The sequence below is a fragment of the Somniosus microcephalus genome, chromosome 26 (assembly GCF_052327205.1).
Source record: "Somniosus microcephalus isolate GS21.2 chromosome 26, FLI_Smic_1.0, whole genome shotgun sequence".
Taxonomy (NCBI): Eukaryota; Metazoa; Chordata; class Chondrichthyes; order Squaliformes; family Somniosidae; genus Somniosus; species Somniosus microcephalus.
This window is the reverse complement of record NC_141012.1, coordinates 50908722-50930844: the sequence shown is the minus strand read 5'-3', so window position 1 is coordinate 50930844 and position 22123 is coordinate 50908722. Positions and strand designations below refer to the sequence as shown.

The 22123-nt window shown below is 48.7% G+C and overlaps 1 protein-coding gene across 1 annotated transcript in view; it reads left to right on the top strand.

Moving 5' to 3' along the window:
- The window catches only part of LOC147100449 (G protein-activated inward rectifier potassium channel 4-like), a 67806-nt gene extending 46238 nt beyond the window's left edge, over positions 1-21568 (top strand). The window contains exon 3 of the mRNA XM_085968177.1: positions 17542-21568. Within this exon, the coding sequence (XP_085824303.1) occupies positions 17542-17942 (401 nt within the window). The 3' untranslated portion in view covers positions 17943-21568. The remainder of the gene's footprint in view (positions 1-17541) is intronic.
- The last annotated feature ends 555 nt before the right edge of the window (positions 21569-22123 follow it).

Here is a 22123-nt window from a genome sequence, read left to right as displayed (position 1 = left end):
CCTTCTGCCAAAATGCATCACCTCACACTTCTCTGTATTAAATTCCATCTGCCACTTGTCTGCCCATTCTGCTTGCCTTTCTATGTCCTGTTGCAGTCGATTGATATCATCCTCACTGTTTGCCACACCCCTAAGTTTGGTGTCATCGGCAAATTTAGAAATTCTACTCTGTATTCCAATATCCAGGTCATTTATATATATCAAAGAAAGCAGTGGCCCCAGCACTGACCCTTGGGGAACACCACTGTCTACCATCCTCCAGTCTGAAAAACAGCCATTTACCACAACTCACTGTTTTCTGTCCTTAAGCCAATTCCTTATCCAAGCTACCACTGACCCACCTATTCCATGAGCCTCAATTTTGTTAACAGCTTTCTATGTGGTACTTTGTCAAACGCCTTCCGAAAATCCATGTAGACAACATTCATTGCATTCCCTTCATCAATTCTCTCTGTTACTTCATCAAAAAATTCAATTGGATTAGTCAAACACGATCTGCCTTTTACAAATCCGTGTTGGCTCTCATTAATTAGCTTAAACCTCTCCAAGTGCCTGTTAATCTTTTCCTTGATTATTGTTTCTAAAACTTTATCCACCACTGATGTTAAACTGACCAGCCTGTAGTTACTAGTATTGTCCTTACACCCTTTCTTGAACAATGGTGTCACATTTGCCACTTTCCAATCCTCAGGCACCTCCCCCGCATCTAGGGAAGATTGGAAAATTATGGCAAGCCCTTCCACTATCTCCTCCCCCAATTTCCTCAGCAACCTGGGATGCAAGCCATCTAGACCAGGTGACTTGTCCACTCTAAGCATACCCAATCTTTCTAGTACATCCTGTCTATCAATTTTCACCCCTTCCATTGCTTCTATCTTTTCCACTTCTACTGATATTTTGTCAGCATCCACCTCCTTAGTAAACACCAATACAAAGTACTCTGAGTATTCTAGCCTTGCCCTGCGCCTCTAAGCATAGATCACCTTCTTTGTCTCTAATAGGCCCCACCCCGTCTCTTACTACCCACTACATGCCAGTAGAAGATTTTTGGGTTCCCTTTTATGTTAACCGCCATTCTACTCTCATATTCTCCCTTTGCCAATTTTCATCCTCACATCCCCCCTCAACTTATTGTATTTGGTCTGGTCCTCCTTGAAGAATTCACCTGACATGCATCATACACCCTCTTTTTTGTTTCATCATCTTCTCTATCTCCCTCATCATCCAAGGAGCCCTTGCTTTGGTTCCCTTACCCTTCCCTCTTGTTGGAATGTACCTAGCCTGTACCTGAAACAGCTCCTCCTTAAAGATCACCCATTATTCCGTTACAGCTTTTCCTGTCAGTCTTTGGTTCCATTTTACCCTCGCTAGATCCTTTTGCATCCCATTGAAGTTAGCTCTATTCCAGTTTAGAAGTTCCACTCTAGATTGTTCCTTGCTCCTCTCCATTGCTAATCTAAATCTTATGATACGATGATCACTCATACCCAAGTGTTCTCCCACAGACACTAGGTCGACCTGGCCCACCTCATTCCCCAGCACCAGATCCAGCAATGCCTCCTTCCTAGTTGGGCCAAGAACATATTGGTCAAGGAAATTCTCCTGAACACATCACAGAAATTCCTCCCCCTCCTTTCCCTTTACCCTAGCATTATCCCAATTGATATTTGGGTCATTAAAGTCCTCCAATATCACCATTCTATAGCTCTTGCATATCTCTGTGATTTTCCTGCAGATTTGCTCCTCTACCTCCCTCTCATTATTTGGAGGCCTATAGAATATACCCAATAGCGATGATCATACCCTTTTTGCTCCTCAACTCTAACCAAATGGATTCTGTCCTTGTCCCCTCAAGAACATCCTCCCTTTCCAACACTACAATGTCTTCCTTAATCAGCACTGCCACCCCACCTCCCTTTTTTCCTTCCCTATCTTTTCTGAACACCTTGTATCCATGAATATTAAGTGCCCAGTCCTCACCGTTTTTAAGCCACGTTTTCGTTATTGCCACGACATCATATTGCCACACGGCTAATTGTACTTGTAGCTCACCAACCTTATTCAGCACACTTTGTGCATTTACATACATGCATTCTAAACCCATTTTTGAATTTTTTGTAGTCTTTCTTAGTCTGCTCCTATCTAATATGGTACTGCTTCCGCCTCTAGTACTTTCTTCTCTAGTACTATCCAACACACTCACTCTTTCATGCACCTTATTCCTCTTTTCTACTCCTAAATGCTGGTGTCCATCCCCCTGACAATCTAGTTTAAACCTTCCCCAACACAACTAACAAACCTCCCCACGAGAATATTGGTCCCGGCTCTGTTGAGGTGTAACCCGTCCGGCTTGTACAGGTCCCACCTGTTAGATCCGTGGTTCAGTGGATAAATAATCACACGAATGCTGTACATTAACAAATAACAGGTCTTTACTGGAGGAGGGTAATCTCTAGACTGGGTTACAGAGGCATGCGCAAAGCTTATATACTGGTGTGGTCACTGCCGGTACTACAGTATACAGGAGCTGTAAAAAGTAGTTCTGACTTAAAGGCACATACACTACAATTCCTCCCCTTTTAGATTAATCATAACCCCCTTAATATTCAAATAACAATTACATTTTTACATGTACATTAAATAACAAAAGTCCATTTATAGATTCAGTCTTTGGGGCGGCTTCCTGACCCTTTCGGGATAGAGCCTTTCCAGAGGTTCTTGTTCTTGGTGCAGAGGCGATTCTGACCCCTTTTCATCGGGTAGTTCATCGGGTTCCACTGCTACTGGGTCTGAAGTAGATGCTACCGTTATGTCGGTTTCATCCCCAGGTACTTGAGACATGGGGTTGACGCGTGTGGTAAACCACTTTTGTCGTTCACTATCGTTACACTATAGTTATCACTGTTATATCGTTACTCTATGGTTATCACTGTTCACACTGTTGTATCACTATACGAGGTCGCCTCTTGTCACGCCGTTATACCTGGGCTGACCACTGCTGACTCCGCCCATGGCTCCACCTACCTGCCCAGGTATAAAGGTGGTCGACTGGCTGGTATTCCTCCTTGTTGGATCCGATCACCCACGAGGGTGGGCTCTGTTATTTAGCCAATAAAAACCTATAGTTACTTTCTTAACTCGTCGCTTTTCATTGGATGAATTGATAGGTATATCAATTTTATTGGCTAAATTTTAAAATGTCGACACTTGAGCAGTCAAACGACCAGTCAAACGACCAGCCAAGCGACCAGCCAGACGCCCAGCTACAACAGCCACAGCAGCCAGCCTGGCTGCGAGCCCTCCGACCACCGTACCTGGATCTAAACCCACAGGCAGCAAACTCAGCCCTCGACTTCGAACACTGGCTGAGCTGTTTCGAATCCTACCTGGGAGAATCCGGCGTGCCTCAGAAATCCATGCTAAGAGTTCTGACCGCCCAAGTGAGCCCTAAAGTATTCGCACTCGTCCGGGACCTTAAAACATACGAAGCCGCCATCAACCTGCTGAAACAACAGTACCGGAGCCCGGTAAACTCCATGTATGCCAGACACCTCCTAAGATCCCGCCCGCAACAGCCAGGAGAGTCGGTAGATGAATTTTTACGGGCGCTACAAGCACTCGGCAGGGACTGTGACTTTAAAGCGGTATCAGCGGCAGAAAATACTGAAGATAATGTCCGCGATGCCTTCGTGAAAGGCCTGCGGTCCGACTACGCACGGCAAAGACTTCTTGAAGCAAAGGACCTTGACCTGAACACAGCTGCAGCCCTCGCTCGCTCCCTAGAAGTGGCCCATCGGGACCTCGAGGCATACTCCAGGTACAGTAATTTGCGACCCTGGGACTCGGGACCGACCCCGACCGCGATACCCCTCGCAGCGCCGCCCCTGGGACCTACCTCTGCGTCGGCGTCCCGGACCCGATCGGGACCGCCACCCCCGGTACCGGCTGCGACTTCGGACCCCCGCGATCGGGCCGCCAGCTGCTGCTTCTGCGGCCAGGCGAAACATCCTAGGGCGCGCTGCCCAGCGAGAAACGCGACGTGCTCAAGCTGCCTGAAGAAAGGCCACTTTGCTAAGGCCTGCAGAGGCCAACAGAGATCAACAGAGGCCAGCAGTGCCTCATGCGAGTTGTGGGGGCGGCCATCTTCCATCAAGGCCACAGATGCCAGCATCCCCATGTGTGAGTCATGGGGGTGGCCATCTTTGATCCAGGCAACCGACACCAGCAGTGCCTCATGTGAGTTGTGGGGGCAGCCATCTTCTCCGCCATTTTGTCCAACCTCGTGGGCGCCGCCATTTTACCCTCCACGCTCGACCGCCACCTCGCCTCCGGACTCGACCACCGCCTCACCCGTAGACTACGGCAGCTCGCTGAGCCACACACTAGACTCCGTCACACTGGACCAAGCCCGCCCGCACCACCTGTCCAAGTCCATGATGGACATCAAAGTAAACGGCCGCGCCACGACCTGCCTGTTCGACAGCGGAAGCACGGAGAGTTTCATCCACCCAGACACGGTGAGCCACTACTCCCTCACTGTCCGGCCAACGCGCAACCGGATCTCGATGGCATCGAGGTCCCACGCCACAGACATCAGCGGCTATTGTGTCGTGACCCTGTCGGTTAAGGGCACGGAGTATAAAAATTTTAAACTCCTCGTCCTCCCCCAGCTCTGCGCTGCCGTCCTACTAGGGCTGGACTTCCAATCCCACCTCCAAAGCGTCACTCTAGCATACGGCGGACCCCTCCCCCCACTCACAGTCGACAACCAGCAGCCTTTAAACCGCCCACCGCGTAACACCTGCGGCCTATCCACCCTCAAGGTCCCGCCACCTTCCCTGTTCGCTAACCTCACCCCCGACTGCAAACCCATCGCTACCAAGAGCAGGCGGTACAGCGCCGGGGACAGAGCCTTCATTAGCTCTGAGGTGGAGCATCTCCTGAAGGAGGGCATCATCGAGGGGAGCAGCAGCCCCTGGCGTGCCCAGGTCGTGGTCGTTAAGGCCGGCAATAAAAACCGCCTGGTCATCGACTACAGCCAGACCATAAACCGGTACACCCAGCTGGATGCATACCCCCTTCCCCGCATATCTGATATGGTCAATCAGATTGCACAATACCGAGTATTCTCTACCATCGACCTTAAGTCGGCCTACCACCAACTCCCTATCCGCCCTGAGGACCGCCAGTATACCGCCTTCGAGGCGAATGGCCGCCTCTACCACTTCCTTAGGGTTCCCTTCGGCGTCACCAACGGGGTTTCGGTCTTCCAAAGGGAGATGGACCGGATGGTTGACCAGAACGGGCTGCACGCCACGTTCCCCTATCTAGGTAACGTCACCATCTGCGGCCGCGACCGGCAGGACCATGATGTTAATCTGGAGAGATTCCTCCGTATGGCCCAACGGCTGAACCTCACCTACAATAAGGAGAAATGTGTGTTTAACACCTCACGCCTTGCCATCCTCGGCTGCGTAGTAGAGGACGGACTCATCGGCCCCGACCCCGAAAGAATGCGCCCCCTCATGGAGTTACCCCTCCCCCACTGCCCAAAGGCGCTGAAGAGAACCCTGGGGCTCTTCGCCTACTATGCCCAATGGGTGCCCAATTATGCGGACAAAGCCAGACCCCTCATGAAGTCCACATCCTTCCCCCTTACGGAGGAAGCGTGCGCTGCCTTCTCCCTCATTAAGGGAGACATTGCTAAGGTCACAATGCACGCGGTGAATGAGTCCATCCCCTTCCAAGTGGAGAGCGATGCATCCGACTTCGCCCTAGCCGCTACCCTTAACCAGGAGGGGAGACCGGTGGCCTTCTTCTCAAGGACCCTACAGGGCCCTGAGATCCGACACTCGTCGGTCAAGAAGGAGGCCCAGGCGATTGTGGAGGCTGTACGACGCTGGAGGCACTATCTGGCAGGCAAACGATTTACCCTCCTCACCGACCAGCGTTCGGTCGCTTTTATGTTTAATAACAAGCTGAGGGGTAAAATCCAGAACGACAAGATCTTGAGGTGGAGAATCGAACTCTCCACCTATGATTATGATATCTTGTACTGGCCAGGTAAGCTGAACGAACCCCCTGATGCTCTATCACGAATTACATGCGCCAACGCGCAAATTGATAGACTTCAGACCCTCTACAACGACCTCTGCCACCCCGGAGTCACCAGACTTTACCACTTCATTAAGGCCCGCAACCTGCCCTACTCCATCGAGGAGGTCAGGACCATGACCAGGAACTGCCAGACCTGTGCCGAGTGCAAACCACATTTCTTTAGGCCGGACAGAGCAAGCCTGATCAAGGCCACCCGCCCCTTCGAGCGCTTGAGCATCGATTTTAAGGGGCCCCTCCCGTCCTCTGACCGTAATGTGTACTTCCTCAACATTGTTGATGAGTACTCCCGTTTCCCCTTCGCCTTCCCCTGCCCAGACATGACCAGTACCACGGTCATTAAATGCCTGAACGACCTCTTCGCCTTGTTCGGGTTCCCAAACTATATACATAGTGACCGGGGCTCCTCCTTCATGAGCGAGGAACTCCACCAGTTCCTACTAGCAAGAGGTATTGCTGCAAGCAGGACCACCAGCTACAACCCTCGAGGGAACGGCCAGGTGGAAAGAGAGAACGCGACTGTATGGAAGGCCGTCCTCTTAGCCTTAAAGTCTAAGGGCCTCCCAACCTCCCGCCGGCAGGAAGTCCTCCCGGCAGCGCTGCATTCCATCTGGTCACTACTTTGCACTGCCATTAACGCCACCCCCCATGAACGAATGTTTGTTTTCCCCAGGAAGTCGACTACGGGAACCACACTACCAACCTGGCTGACCTCTCCGGGGCCCGTCCTGCTGCGAAAGCACGTGAGGGCCCATAAAACGGACCCCCTGGTCGAGAGGGTGGACCTCCTGCACGCCAACCCTCAGTACGCCTATGTGGCATACCCAGACGGGCGGGAGGACACAGTCTCCTTGCGAGACCTCGCACCCTCGGGCATTCCAGAGACACCACCTTCACCCCCCCCCCCACCCCCCCCCGATTCCAGCTCAGGTAGACGGCATGCCGGAACCCCACGAGCCCTCGCCGACCACGCAGACACCAGCATCACCGCCGGAGAATGCAACACCGCCGCTGCGACGATCGGAAAGGCTTACGAGGCCCCCGGACAGACTGACATACCAGAACTGGTAGTACACATCACCCCGCCGGACTCAAATCTAAACAAGGGGTGAATGTGGTAAACCACTTTTGTCGTTCACTATCGTTACACTATAGTTATCACTGTTATATCGTTACGCTATGGTTATCACTGTTCACACTGTTGTATCACTATACGAGGTCGCCTCTTGTCATGCTGTTATACCTGGGCTGACCACTGCTGACTCCACCCATGGCTCCACCTACCTGCCCAGGTATAAAGGTGGTCGACTGGCTGGTATTCCTCCTTGTTGGATCCGATCACCCACGAGGGTGGGCCCTGTTATTTAGCCAATAAAAACCTATAGTTACTTTCTTAACTCGTCGCTTTTCATTGGATGAATTGATAGGTATATCAACGCGTTCCTGTGACGCTAAGATCTGATCGACGTGGCGTCTCACAATGTTCTCCCCGACATCCACTGTGTACATTAATGGCCCCTGCCTTGTACATATCGTTCCGGGTTGCCACTTCTCTGTTCGATAGTCACGGGCCAAGACTAGTTGCCCTGCATTGAAGCTCCTTGTCGGCTTCTCATTGATGTGCTGGAATTGTTTGTCCTCAACATTTCTTCGCACATTTGGTCTGAGCAAGTCCAGACGAGATCTCAACCTTCGGTTAAAGAACATCATGGCCGGGGTCTGGTTGGTAACTGCATGTGTCGCATTTCGGTAGGCTAATAAGAAATTGTCCATCTTATGCTGTAGTGGAATTTCCTCGTCGCACATGGCCTTTATCGCCTACTTAAAGGTTTGTACGAACCTCTCAGCCAATCCATTGGTGGCTGGATGATACGGGGCGGATGTGTAATGCCTTACCCCATTCCTTTTCATGAATTTTTGGAACTCGTCGGACACAAACTGTGGTCCATTATCAGAGCAGATCTGTTCTGGCAAACCATTTCTGGCAAATATGGTCCGTAGGACTGCAATCATTTTCTCTGTAGTGGTTGAAGACATCTTTATCACCTCAGGCCACTTTGAATGAGCATCCACTGCTATTAAGAACATTGAGTCCATGAATGGACCAGCGAAATCAATGTGCACCCATTGCCATGGAGAGGAGGGCCACTCCCATGGGTGTAGAGGGGCACGTGGTGGTGCATTTTGGACCTTCTGGCATCCTAAGCAGCTCTTAGTTAGGTCTTCGATTTGTTGATCGATTCCCGGCCACCACACATAAACCCTAGCAAGGCTTTTCATTTTCACTACCCCCAGATGACCTTCATGTAGCTCATTTAGCACTCTCTCCCTTAACTTGGGTGGAATCACCACTCTGGATCCACACATCACTGTCCCCTGGCATACTGACAGCTGTTCTCTTCTGGATGAGAATGCTGGCAACAGTGAGTCACCATGTGTTGGCCATCCCCTCACCGTCAATTCATATACCCGTGACAGCGTCGGATCATTGCGGGTCTCCTTCTCTATATCCGCGTTTGTTACTGGCAATCGTTCAATTATCGATGAATAAAATATCTCGATAGGGTCCACTACTGGTGCTTCCTCCACAGTAGGCAGTGGCAGGCGCGATAGCCCATCAGCGTTCCCATGCTGTTTCGTGCCTTTATATTCTATTTCATACTGATTCGCCCCTAGAACCAGGGACCATCTTTGTAACCGCTGTGCAGTCATTACTGGCACGCCCTTCTTAGGATTAAAGATGGAGACAAGTGGTTGGTGGTCAGTCAGCAAGGTGAACTTCTGCCAATGCAGATAGTGGTTGAATTTTTTTACTCCCCATACTAGGCTGAGGGCCTCCCTGTCAATCTGGGTGTAGTTGCGCTCGGCTAAGGTTAGTGACCGAGACGCAAAGGCTACTGGTCTTGCCAACCCGTCTGGGAATTTGTGCGACAGCACCGCTCCAATGCCGTAGGGTGATGCATCACATGCCAAACGAATTGGTAGTGCTGGGTTGAAATGGGCCAACACCTCTTTTGATGTGATCAATTCTTTACACTTCTGGAAAGCTCGTCTCCATTCGTCATGCCACTTCCATGGTACCTCTGTTTGCAGTAGGGTGTTCAGCGGGTGTAATACCGTAGACAAATTTGGTAAGAACTTGTGGTAATAGTTTACCAGCCCGAGGAACGACCTCAGTTGTGACACATTTTCCGGTGCTGGAGCCTTGACTACTGCCTCAATCTTGTCAGGGGACTTATGTAACCCCTCTTCATCGATGACGTGGCCGCAATACAAGATCTGTTTCTGGAAAAACTCGCACTTGTGGCGATTAGCTCGTAGCCCATACTCCTTTAATCTGGTGAGCACCTTCTCCAAGTTAGCGAGGTGATCACCGTCATTTTCGCCCGTGACCAAGATGTCGTCCAAATAACACTGGGTCCCTGGAATCCCTTGCAGGACCTGATCCATCGCCCTTTGCCAGATAGCCGGAGCCGAGGCTACTCCAAACACCAGCCGGTTGTATTGATGGAGACCTTTATGAGTGTTGATCGTAAGGTAATGTTTCGAAGCTTCTTCTACCTCCATTTCCAAGTACGCCTGGGCTAGATCAATTTTGGTGAAGCGTTTACCACCAGATAGCGAGGCGAAAATATCCTCAATACGTGGAAGCGGATATTGCACTGTGTGAAGGACTGGGTTCACTGTCACCTTAAAATCCCCACAGATGCGGACCTTCTTTGGTTCCCCAGGCGTATTACTCAACGACCTCTTCATTACAGGAATGATGGGTGTAGCCCACTCGCTCCAGTCCACTTTGGACAGTACTCCTGAACGTTCCAACTCTTCCAGCTCTGCTTCAACAGCTGGTCTGATCGCATAAGGCACTGGTCTGGCCTTCAGAAACTTTGGGCTTGCATTTTCCTCTATTTTAATTGTTGCTGTTATTCCTTTTAGTGTTCCTAGTCCCTCCCGGAACACTTCTTTTGCGTCAGTTAGCATTTTTGACAGTCGTCCAGGTGTGATGTCGTTATCCTTTTTGGCCTCAACCTTCAGTGCCTGTATGGAATGCCAATCTAATTGTATCTTGCGGATCCATTCACGTCCTAGCAGTGGTGGCCCTCCATTTGGCAATACATATATATCCATTTTAGGTATTTCCTGGCCTTTATATGTCACTTTCACTCTTATTTTTCCTTTGGGGTAGACTTTTTGCCCCATATACGTCTTCAAGACAATCTCTGTAGCTTTCAAGGGTATGTGTGAAAATAGCCGCTTGTCGTCTCTTTGATTTATGACTGTTAGAGCTGACCCTGTGTCCCATTCCATTTCCACTTGGGCTCCGTCTATCTTGAGTGTAACCCAGATAGTCTGGTGATCCTCCATTTCGGTTACATTATGTAGTTTCAGACAACCCAGCTCCTTGCTTCCGGAGTCTGTGTCACTTTTCTGTTCGTCTGAACCACTGTCCATCACCTGGTGTACCTTTTTGTACTTCTCCTGTGGAGATTTCTTACTGTTGGTTTTCTTCCCAGACCTGCAGACTCTTGCTATGTGTCCTGTTTTCCCACACTGTCTGCACACTTGGTCCTTGAACCAACAATCTTTCTGGTCATGTGTTGTTCTGCCGCAGCGATAGCACTTCCCTGTTCCATAGGTCATTTCGTTGGTGCCATATTCTTGCGGTCTCCGTTGTATCTCTGCAGCGCCCCTTGCGGCTGCTTCGTGTGATACTGCCATACTGAAAGCTTTGTCCAGCGTAAGGTCCTTTTCTGATCGAAGCCGTTTCTGGGTTCCTTCACTTTGTAGCCCACACACAAACTTGTCCCTTAACGTGTCTGCTAGTCCCGCTCCAAACTGGCAGTATTTCGATAGCTTGCGCAGTTCCGTTAGGTACTCAGCATTGCTTTCGTCTTTGTGTTGGTTCCTTTTATGGAACTTAAATTGTTCTGCTATCAGCAGCGGTGTGGGGTTTAAGTGGTCCTGTAGGATTTCTACTATGCTTTCAAAATTCTTGTTTACCGGCTTCTCTGGGGTTATTAGGTTTCGCAGTAACCCATAAGTTTTTGCACCCATGGAATTTAACAGAACCAGTGTTTTATTAGCATCTGGCACTTCATTCGCCCTGCAGTACACCTCACTACGTTCCACATATGTTGCCCAATCTTCGACTTCATTGTCTAACGTAGAGATACTGCCACTCTTCGGCATCCTTGGTTGTGCGTCACCAATGGCGCCTCCCGCACTTCCCCTTCTTCTCCACTAGCACAAAATGGCGTCTCCCGTGCTTTCCTTCCTTCCCGCGCTCGCCCTTCTTCTCCGCTGCGGCTTCTCAAAATGGCGTCTCCCACGCTCTTCCTTCTTCTCAATGGCGTCTCCCGCGCTCTCCCTGCTTCTCCGCGGCTCAATGGCATCTCCCGCGCTCGCCCTTCTTCTCCGCGGCTCAATGGCGTCTCCCCTTGCTTCGCCCCGCGGACCCTGATCAGCCCGTGATCCCTGGCTGTGCTCTGCGCATTCTTCTTTTGATATTTTTCGACGCCGCTCAGTCTAGAACCCGGCTGTTTCTTACCCTCTCTCTCTCCGGTTGCTTTATTTTTCCTCGACGCTGCTCGGTGTTCAACCCCCGGCTGCGCCCTGCGCTCTTCACCCTCTGTCTTACCCCGTCGACGTTGCTCGGCTCTCTCTCTGCCGTCGGTCGGCTCCAGTCGCCACTGCTCGGGAAGGGTCTGCTCCGGACCTGTCGTCAGTCTCTTACTGCTCGTTGTGGCTGGGGAACCAAGCCCGGCTCTCCACAGCCTCCCCAGCGAAGTTGGATCTCTGCCTGACTGCTGGGCGGTTGCTCGTGGTCGACGCCCGTGTTCCTGGCCTCGACTTTTTTTTTTTTTCTTTTATGTTGCAGGTAGATTCGAATCGACACTCGTCGCCACTGTTAGATCCGTGGTTCAGTGGATAAATAATCACATGGATCACAGACAGTCACAGAAACCCCACAGTGCAGATAGAGGCCATTTCGGCCCATCGAGCCTGCACCGACACATATCCCACCCGATCCCCGTAACCCCTACACCAACACATATCCCACCCTATCCCCGTAACCCCCACGTATTTAATCCCCCTAACACTAAGGGTCAATTTATCAAAGCCAATCAACCTAACCCGCACATCTTTGGACTGTGGGAGGAAACCGGAGCACCGGATGCTGTACATTAACAAATAACAGGTCTTTACTGGAGGAGGGTAATCTCTAGACTGGGTTACAGAGGCATGCGTAAAGCTTATATACCGGTGTGGTCACTGCCGGTACTACAGTATACAGGAGCTGTAAAAAGTAGTTCTGACTTAAAGGCACATACACTACACCACCTTCCCCAGAAACGGTCCCAATGCCTCAGGAATCTAAAGCCCTCCCTCCTGCACCATCTCTCCAGCGGAAACTTGAACTGTAACCTCATCAGCGTAACTTCGAGCACATTTTGGCCACAATTTTCCGATTGTACCTAAAGCCGAAACTCTACCCTCTCAATTAGATCACCCCTTAATCTTCTATATTCGAGGTAATACAAGCCTAGTCTATGCAACCTGTCCTCATAATTTGACCCTTTTAGCACTGGTAACATTCTGGTGAACCTGCGATACACCCCCTCCAAGGCCAGTATGTCCCTCCTGAGGTACGATATCCAGATCTAAACGCAGTGCTCCAGATGTGATCTAACCAGAACTTTATACAGCTGCAGCATAACTTCCATCCATTAGTATTCCAGCCCCCTTTAGATGAAGGCTAACATTCCAATAGCCTTTTTAATTATTTTTTGTACCTGTCCACTAGATTTAGTGATTTGTCTACATGGACCCCTAAATCTCTCTGCTCCTCCACAGTTCCTAGCTTCTCACCATTTAGAAAATACTCTGATCCATCTTTCTTAGTGGATGACTCACACTTCCCCATGTTGTACTCCATCTGCCACGGTTTTGCCCACTCACATAATCTATCAATGTTCCTTTGCAACCTTCTGCTTCCATCTACACTAGTTACTGTGCCACCAAACTTAGTGTCATCAGCCAACTTGGATGTACGGCTCTCGATTCCTTCATCCAAGTCATTGATAAATATAGTGAAAAGCTGAGGCCACGGTACAGATCCCTGGGGGGACACCACAAGTCACATCCTGCCAATTGGATTACATACCCATTATCCCTACTCTCCATCTCCTACCACCTAACCAATTCCTTACCCATGTCAAAAGGTTGTCTCAAATTCCACGTGCTTCCATTTTTCCCAAGTCTCTTTTACAGACCCTCCTGCCAGTGGAAACAGTTTCTCTTTATTTACCCTATCAAAACTCTTCATAATTTTTAACACCTCCAATAAATCTTCCCTTAACCTTCTCAGTTTCTCTAGTAACTGAAGTCCCTCATCCCTGGTACCATTCTGGTAAATCTCTTCTGCACCCTCTCCAAGGCCTTGCCATCCTTCCTAAAGTGCGGTGCCCAGAATTGGACACAATACTCTCGCTGAGGCCTAACCAGTGTTTTATAAAGGCATTTACATATTTGCACCTGCTGTAGATGCAAGGGTCTTCCCCTCCCCCCCCATGGATATCTTCAGAAATGTGTGTGACATGCAAAGGAGGCAGGGATCCGGCAACAAGGGTCTTCATCCCTTCTTCCTCTATTTTGCAACTGGGAATTAAGTGTGTCCTGGGGTGCTATGCAAAGGAAAATCAACCCCTCTCGGCATATGGTAATCAGATTTCAAGTGACCAGCCACATCTGAGGAAGAGATATTACAATTGTACAGACTTTATGGTTGTGAAGTTTGTCATATGATTAAAGGATCAGCAAATTCTACCAAACTACCCTGTAATTGCAAGTTCTGTAAAGGGGAATTTTTGTACACTTACTGATGTCTCTCCTTGTTACTCAGTTTTGTAATCTAGAACAAGTGCAATCAGAGGTAAAGAACTAGGAAGCTAGTGGGGCCAATTCTAGGATTTGGAGTGGGGCAAAGAGGAAGCCTTGAACCCCCGCCCCCCATCCCTCACAGTGGTTGTGCTGACTCTGCACAGCTGTTGGTTAGACGCTGTCTGAGAGCAGACATTTTAGACTAAATGTTCAGATTGCGAGTGCCAGTTGGAGCCCTTCTCCCTCCGGGAGCACACATCAAAAAAAATCAAGAAGTCTGTGACTTTTCATGACACTAACTTCAGTTCCAATGACACTGTAGGGAGAGCTAACTGCCCACCACCCACTGATGTCAATGATATCACAGGAGGACAAACTGTACACAAAATGGCTGCTCCAAAGCTGCCATTAGCCAGCAGTTGTAGATGACCAAGGCAGGCCAGTTAATGTTCAGGTACCTCACACTGGTAAGAAAGGAAGACTTGTATTTGGGGACACCTGCAGCACTTCCAAAGCACTTTACAGCCAATGAAATACTTTTGAAGTGGAGTCACTTTTGTAATTTAGGAAACACAGCAGCCAATTTGTGCACAGCAAGCTCCCACAAACAGCAATGTGATATTGATCAGATAATCTGTTTTAGTGATGTTAATTGAGGGATAAATATTGGCCCAAGGACACCGGGGAGAACTCCCCTGCTCTTCTTCGAATAGTGCCATGGGATCTTTTACACCCACCTGAGAGGGCAGATGGGGCCTCAATTTAACATCTCATTCAATTAGTGGGAAAAATATGGAGGAGCAAATTTGCAGAGAAATTACAGGGAGATGCAAGAACTATAGAGTAGTGATAACGGGGTACTTCAACTATCCTAATCTAGACTGGAATAGTAATAGTGTTAAGGGCAAGGAGGGGGAAGAATTCCTGAAGTGTGTTCAGGAGAACTTTCTTGATCAGTACATTTCCAGCCCGACGAGGAAGGAGGCATTGCTGGATCTGGTTCTGGGGAATGAGGTGGGTCAAATGGAGTAAGTGTCAGTGGGGGAACATTTAGGGAACAGTGATCATAGTATCATAAGGTTTAGATTAGCTATAGAAAAGGACAGGAAGCAATCTAGAGTAAAAATACTTAATTGGAAGAAGGCCAATTTCAGTGGGATGAGAATGGACCTGGCCCGGGTAAATTGGAATCAAAGATTGGCAGGCAAAACTGTAGTGGAACAATGGGCTGCCTTTAAAGAGGAAATAGTTCAGGTACAGTCGAGGTACATTCCCAGTAGGGACAAAGGCAGGGCAACTAAAGTCAGGGCTCCCTGGATGACGAAAGAGATAGAGAGTAAGATGAAGCAGAAAAAGAGTGCGTATGAGAGATGTCATGTCGAGAATACATCTGAGAATCAGGCTGAATATAGAAAGTTCAGAGGAGAAGTGAAAAAGATAATAAGAGGGGCAAAGAGAGGGTATGAGAATAGAATGGCAGCTAACATAAAAGGTAATCCAAATGTCTTGTATAGGCATATAAATAGTAAACGGGTAGTAAGAGGAGGGGTGGGGCCAATTAGGGACCAAAAAGGAGACCTACGCATGGAGACAGAGGGTATGGCTGAGGTACTAAATGAGTACTTTGCATCTGTCTTCACCAAGGAAGAAGATGCTGCCATAGACATAGTAACAGAGGAGGTTGAGGAGATACTGGATGGGGTAAAAATTGATAAAGAGGAGGTACTAGAAATGCTGGCTGTACTTAAAGTAGATAAGTCACCAGGACTGGATGGGATGCATCCTCGGATGCTGAGGGAAGTGAAGGTGGAAATTGCAGAGGTACTGGCCATAATCTTCCAATCCTCCTTAGATATGGGGTGGTGCCAGAGGACTCGAGAATTGCAAATGTTACCCCCTTGTTCAAAAAAGGATGTAAAGATAAACCCAGCAACCACAGGCCAGTCGGTTTAACCTCGGTCGTGGGGAAGCTTTTAGAAACAATAATCAGGGACAAAATTGACAGTCACTTGGGCAAGTGTGGATTAATTAAGGAAAGCCAGCACGGATTTGTTAAAGGTAAATCGTGTTTAATCAACTTGATCGAGTTTTTTGATGAGGTAACAGAGAGGGCTGATGAGGGCAATGCAGTTGACATGGTGTACATGGATTTCCAAAAGGCGTTTGACAAAACTTGCCAGCAAAGTTGAAGCCCATGGAATAAAGGGGACAATGGCTGCATGGATATGAAATTGGCTAAGTGACAGGAAACAGAGAGTAGTGGTGAACGGTTGTTCTTCAGACTGGAGGAAGGTATACAGTGGTGTTCCCCAGGGGTCGGTTCTAGGACCACTGCTTTTCTTGATATATATTGATGACTTGGGTGTGGGTGTACAGGGCACAATTTCAAAATTTGCAGATGACACCAAACTTGGAAGTATAGTGAACAGTGAGGAGGATAGTGATAGACTTCAAGAGGACATAGACAGGCTGGTGAAATGGGCGGACACGTGGCAGATGAAAAGTGCGAAGTGGTACATTTTGGTAGGAAGAACGAGGAGAGGCAATGTAAACTAAAGGGTACAATCCTAAAGGGGGTGCATGAACAGAGAGACCTGGGGGTATATGTGCACAAATCGTTGAAGGTGGCGGGGCAGGTCGAGAAAGCGGTGAAAAAAGCATACGGGATCCTGGGCTTTATAAATAGAGGCACAGAGTACAAAAGCAAGGAAGTTATGATGAACCTTTATAAAACACTGGTTCGGCCTCAACTGGAGTATTGTGTCCAATTCTGGGCACCGCACTTTAGGAAGGATGTGAAGGCCTTAGAGAGGGTGCAGAAAAGATTTACGAGAATGATTCCAGGGATGAGGGACTTCAGTTACCTTGATAGACTGGAGAAGCTGGGGTTGTTCTCCTTGGAGCAGAGAAGATTCAGAGGAGATTTGATGGAGGTGTTCAAAATCATGAGGGGTCTGGACAGAGTAGATAGAGAGAAACTGTTCCCATTGGCAGAGGGGTTGCAAACCAGAGGACACAGATTTAAGGTGATTGGCAAAAGAACCAAAGGCGACGTAAGAAAAAACTTTTTTACGCAGCGAGTGGTTAAGATCTGGAATGCACTGCCTGGAAGGGTGGTGGAGGCAGAATCAATCACGGCTTTCAAAAGGGAGTTGGATAAGTACGTGAAAGAAACATTTTTTGCAGGGCTACAGGGAAAGGGCGGGGGAGTGCGACTAGCTGAGGTGCTCTTGCAGAGAGCCGGCACGGGCTCAACAGGCCGAATGGCCTTCTCCCGTGCTGTAACCATTCTATGATTCTATGAATGATGGCACCTCCGGCAGTGCAGTACTTACACTGGAGTGTCAGCCTAGATTTTGTGGTCAAGTCTCTGAAGTGGGATTATAAACTGAGAGTGCTACCCACTGAGCCACAGAGAAGTGTAGATACCTCCACATAGAGCGTCTAAGGGGCTTATAGCCGACTCTCTTGTATTTCACGTACAATAGCTCCCTTGTGTTGTTGGAACATTGTGCATTCACCTTATCCAATGTGCTTTCCCAACAGGAATGACCTGTCAGGCCAGAAGCTCGTACTCGGACTCAGAGGTTCTTTGGGGACATCGATTTATCCCAGTGTTAACTCTGGAGAAAGATTTCTATGAAGTGGATTATAATAGTTTCCATGAGACCTACGAAACAAACACCCCCGCCTGCAGCGCCAAGCAAGCGGCAGAGATGCTGAGGGCAGGCCGGATCCTCTCCGAGGTATCTTGCCCAAACCTGCCCAGCAAGGATGTTGGTACGGAGATGGTGGACAAGGCAGGTAAAGAGGGAGACCGCAGCACAAACAGCCCCACTGCCAAAGCGGAGGATTCCATGCCTTTCTCCACAACTGCAGACTCTGAATATTGTACAGGGTTTTCAGCCCGGTTTATACAAGGACTTGAAGAAGCACAGAAACTCTAGGATACCCTGACTCCAGCGAGCTATGGGCTTCCACCCAGATGCTACTGTTCTGTTACTGGCTGACCAAACCAGTGATTAACAATGTAAACAGAACTGAATTCAAGATATATATATAGGAGAATCTCACCATTATACCCATCATGGACAGTGTGGATCAGTCAAAATTGGGGAACGGGCTCACATCACTTGTATATAAAGAACAAACGTCAACCTTCACTCTGCTCCTGCCTGCTTATTACTGGGACACCTATCGTACGCTCCGTAAATTTTGTCTTTGGTGCTGGGGCTGTTCCAAGATACTTGGCACAATAGTTGGTTGTAGAAGGAGAGTGCAGAGCTGTCCGAGCAGGCTGGTACTGGAGGCAGCAAGAGCCCCTCCAGAGGGCTTGGCCCACTTAGGGCTACTACTCATGGCACTGTCATTGACGTGAGAATCTGCTCTTTAAACTTGATGTTTCTTTTTCAACTCTGGTGGAGACACTCCAGTTTTTATCGAATGAGAATAAATCGGAAAAAACACTGTCGGAGGGGGCGGGGGGTAATGAGCTGTGCTTGAGTATACGTGCCCCTTCTTCTTGGTTCTACAGCCCCATGAGCTTGCAATGCCAGCATGACCTCCGCTCGTGGCATCGGACACACAACCATCCCAACCCTATGTGGAATGGCAGCTCTGTAGAACTGAACTCGCACATTCTGCGCACTGGACGTCTCAAGGGGAGGGGGGAGTCCACAGAAAGCTCTGCAGACATCAGGTTTATCCACTAGATCAGTCCAGTAGCCCCAAGTCCCCTTCACTTTTTGCCCAGCCTCAGTTTTGGCAGCTCACAACTCAAATGATTTACTTGATCTTTCTTTTCAACAAATGTGGCTGAGTTTGACTTTTGGAAATCAGAAATTCAGCAGGAAAGAAATCACTGCAATGTGATTCCTGTTGTGATTTTCCTGAATACTTGGAACAATGGAAGTCTTTTCGAGACCAAGCCTGTTGTCTCTTTACTACAATCTCAGTGATTGGTGATTGAGCGACCCAGCCAGACTGTCACGTCACAACTCTGGATGTTCAGACAGTGAAGCTGGTGAGTGACAGGCTGGCAACTTCTTGTGATCACTGCCCACTGTGAAATGCCAGATTTCAGAAAGGAGGTGGTACTTTGTGTACTTATGTGTCCCAGGAGCCAATTGCCGTCTGCCTCTTCTATCCTGTGGCATTGTGCTCATGGCCTGGGGTTCAGCGCTCCAGTCTGGCCGGCCGGCCTGTGATTTGTCCTGCATTGTTCCTGCAGCTTTTATGTTTTTAGCCACAGGAAACAAGAGAATGCAGCTGAGAGGTGAAACTATCCCGCATTCATCAGTCTGTCAAAGGGCTCAATTAAAACTAACCTTTCTCTCTGTCCCTATCTCTCTCTCTCCCTCTCTTTCTCTGACCAGTGTTTTCAATGTTTCTACAGATGGATGACCACAGCCCCTTGTGCTGCCTCTGATGTTCCATCGCATTCTCTGCCTGCCCTTGCTCTATTGCCAGACAGAAATATGCCTCAAACCACTTTCCTTCTCATTCCCAAATGATTGGTAGCTTTGAGGCAGAAGGTTGTGAGTTTAGGCCCCACTCCAGGGTTGGAGCATTGCCGAAGGAGTGCTGTATTGGCAGAGGAGCCATCTTTCACATGAGGAATTAAGCCGAGGCCTTGTCTGCCTGTTCAAATGGCCACTGAAGAAGAGCAGGGAGGTTTCCAGATGCCCTGGTCAACATTCCTCCTTCATCCAGCTTGGGCTAAAATCAGATTAGCTGGTCATTTATCTCATTACTGTTTGAGGGACCTGGCTGTTATGCTGCAATTACCAGCCGAATAACAGTGACTACACTTCAACAGTAATTCATGTCAAGTGCTTTGACATGTTCTATAAATACAAACCTTTCTTCCTTAATGTGCTCAGAGTGTTTCCCTTTCTCCTACTAGTCTGCCTCCTCACTCTCCACTTGTGCTGGTGAAAGGAGCTTTCCAACTAATTGAACGGATTGGTCTGTAGCATCTATGGGTTTTCTTCCAGCCCAGAGGAAGTGCCTCGCTGTCACTTGGCCTGATTGGGATCGGGAGCTCTCTGGGCGGGGCGGGGAGGTGGACCCACAAGCGCAGGCCTGTATCCCACCTCTCTAGCGTACATGGCATTTGAGCATTCCTGAGTGCAGCTATCAAGCAAGAACCCACCGCTTGGGACTGTCACCGGACAAAACATGAGTGGGTAGCAGTGCTGCTGGGGGCCGGGCGGGCACTAGGTTCCATGCAGATGTTTCTTCCACTAACCTGCTCACAGCTGTCCTATTGGAGCACGATATACGAGGAAAATGTGAGCTTCACAGTGTTCAATTCAGAAGGGAGGGGGGGTGATGGGCTTTTACATAAATAAAGACTTGCATTTATACAGTGCCTTTCATGAACTCAGGCCGTCCCAAAGCGCTTTATAGGCAATGAAGAACTTTTAAAGTGAGGCCATTGGGAGCGAGCACCACAACCTCTCTCCCCAGTTAAGGACAGCAGACTCAGTGCAGACCAGGAGTCAAACCAGGGACCTTCCTCCTCGGTAGAGCTCTGTTCCCCCCGCCCCTGCCCCCCCCCCCCCCCAGGTGGTCCATTTACCAAATGAGCTATCAATCAAGAGATTACAGTGTAAACATATGGCCATTTCAGACCGCCTCAGTGCTTCCCAATAAAGGCATTGGGTTATCAAAACATCAAATAACTTGCTGACAATGTAAATTTTGCATTTTATTACTGTCAATTTGTGAAAATACAGTCATGATTCTTGTAAACATTCCCTGCTGTTTATGTAAATGATGTATTTTCCAATTGCATTGAGTAACTTCCTAGATTTTTAGCCATTCACCAGTGCTATCCTGCTGGATTTCGAGTAAGCAGGCAGGAGTCAGTGTGATCCCCAGTGGACTATAGGTGGAGCCCATCTCACACCGAGGCACTGGGCAACTGCAGCACTCAGTCAGGGGGCACCCTCCATCCAGCTGCCTTGTACAAAAGTGTAAAAGGTGTGTAAAGTGTAAATGATTCTGCTTCGCTCTGTCCCAAATAACCACACTCTCTCTAGTGGTTCCAATATATTCATACACTGGGCCAATATAGAAAAAGCTGCTCAACGCCTCCTTAGAAATTCTAACGATTCAAACAACGACCAAGAGCTCAAGCACAACCCATTGACCAGGGCCATTGCGTACAGTGACTGATCACGTTAAATTCTGCTTCATTACTCGGCATTCCAGGATTTTCACCAATGTCCCGGGATCACATTGCAAAATCCAGGCCCTTTTTTTTCTGTGAAAAATTTAATGCCTTGTCTATGAGGTGAAAACAAGTGGATACACTGAGAGCACAGTGGGACAGGAGCTTGTTGTAAGTTAAGCTGTACGCTATACCTGACACTGTACTGCAGGGGAAAACTGAAGTACACACAAAAAACGCATGTTTCACAGTGTTGAATCTGGTAGGTTTATTTCCTAGAAGGTCAGGGGTCACTTTTTTTTGGTGTATTTTGGCCTGTGTATTCAGCCTTTCAGTAAAAGTATCATTTATTCTGGAAGGGTTTCAGTTATTTTAAAATAAAGTAGTTCTTACAAGTTACAATTGACTGGAGATTCTTCTTTCCTTCAGAAGGTAATTGCCCAGTGTGGCGTCACTCTGCCAGTGAAAGGTGGAGTGAGACCCCACTGTGTCTGTGGTTGAAGCCCCCAGAGCTTATCCCAGATTGCGGCGATGGGGGTCAGTCGACACAGTCGGGGCCGGGGGCTCGTGCCTGTAAGGGGTATCAGCGCCGCCTTCCCCAGTCCCCCTTCACAAGGGACGCCCAGGGTTCCTTCCACTGCATGGAGATTAAGATATTTTTTTTAAAAGCTTCAGCTTCAAGGGGAGCCTTAAGGTAAGAAATTGAAAGTGATGGATTGTCTCCAATCAAATACCGTTACCCGTATAAGTTCTGCGGCTTCAAGAACTCAACCCAGCTCTCGGTTGGCATGAGATCCCCTGATGCCAGCTGAGGACTCAATATGAGCAGAATATGAGCCTCCTCCCACCTTATGTCATCTCACCTCATCAGCATATCCTTCTATTCCTTTCTCCCTCATGTGCTTATCTAGCCTCCCCTTAAAGACATCTATGGCATTTGCCTCAACCACT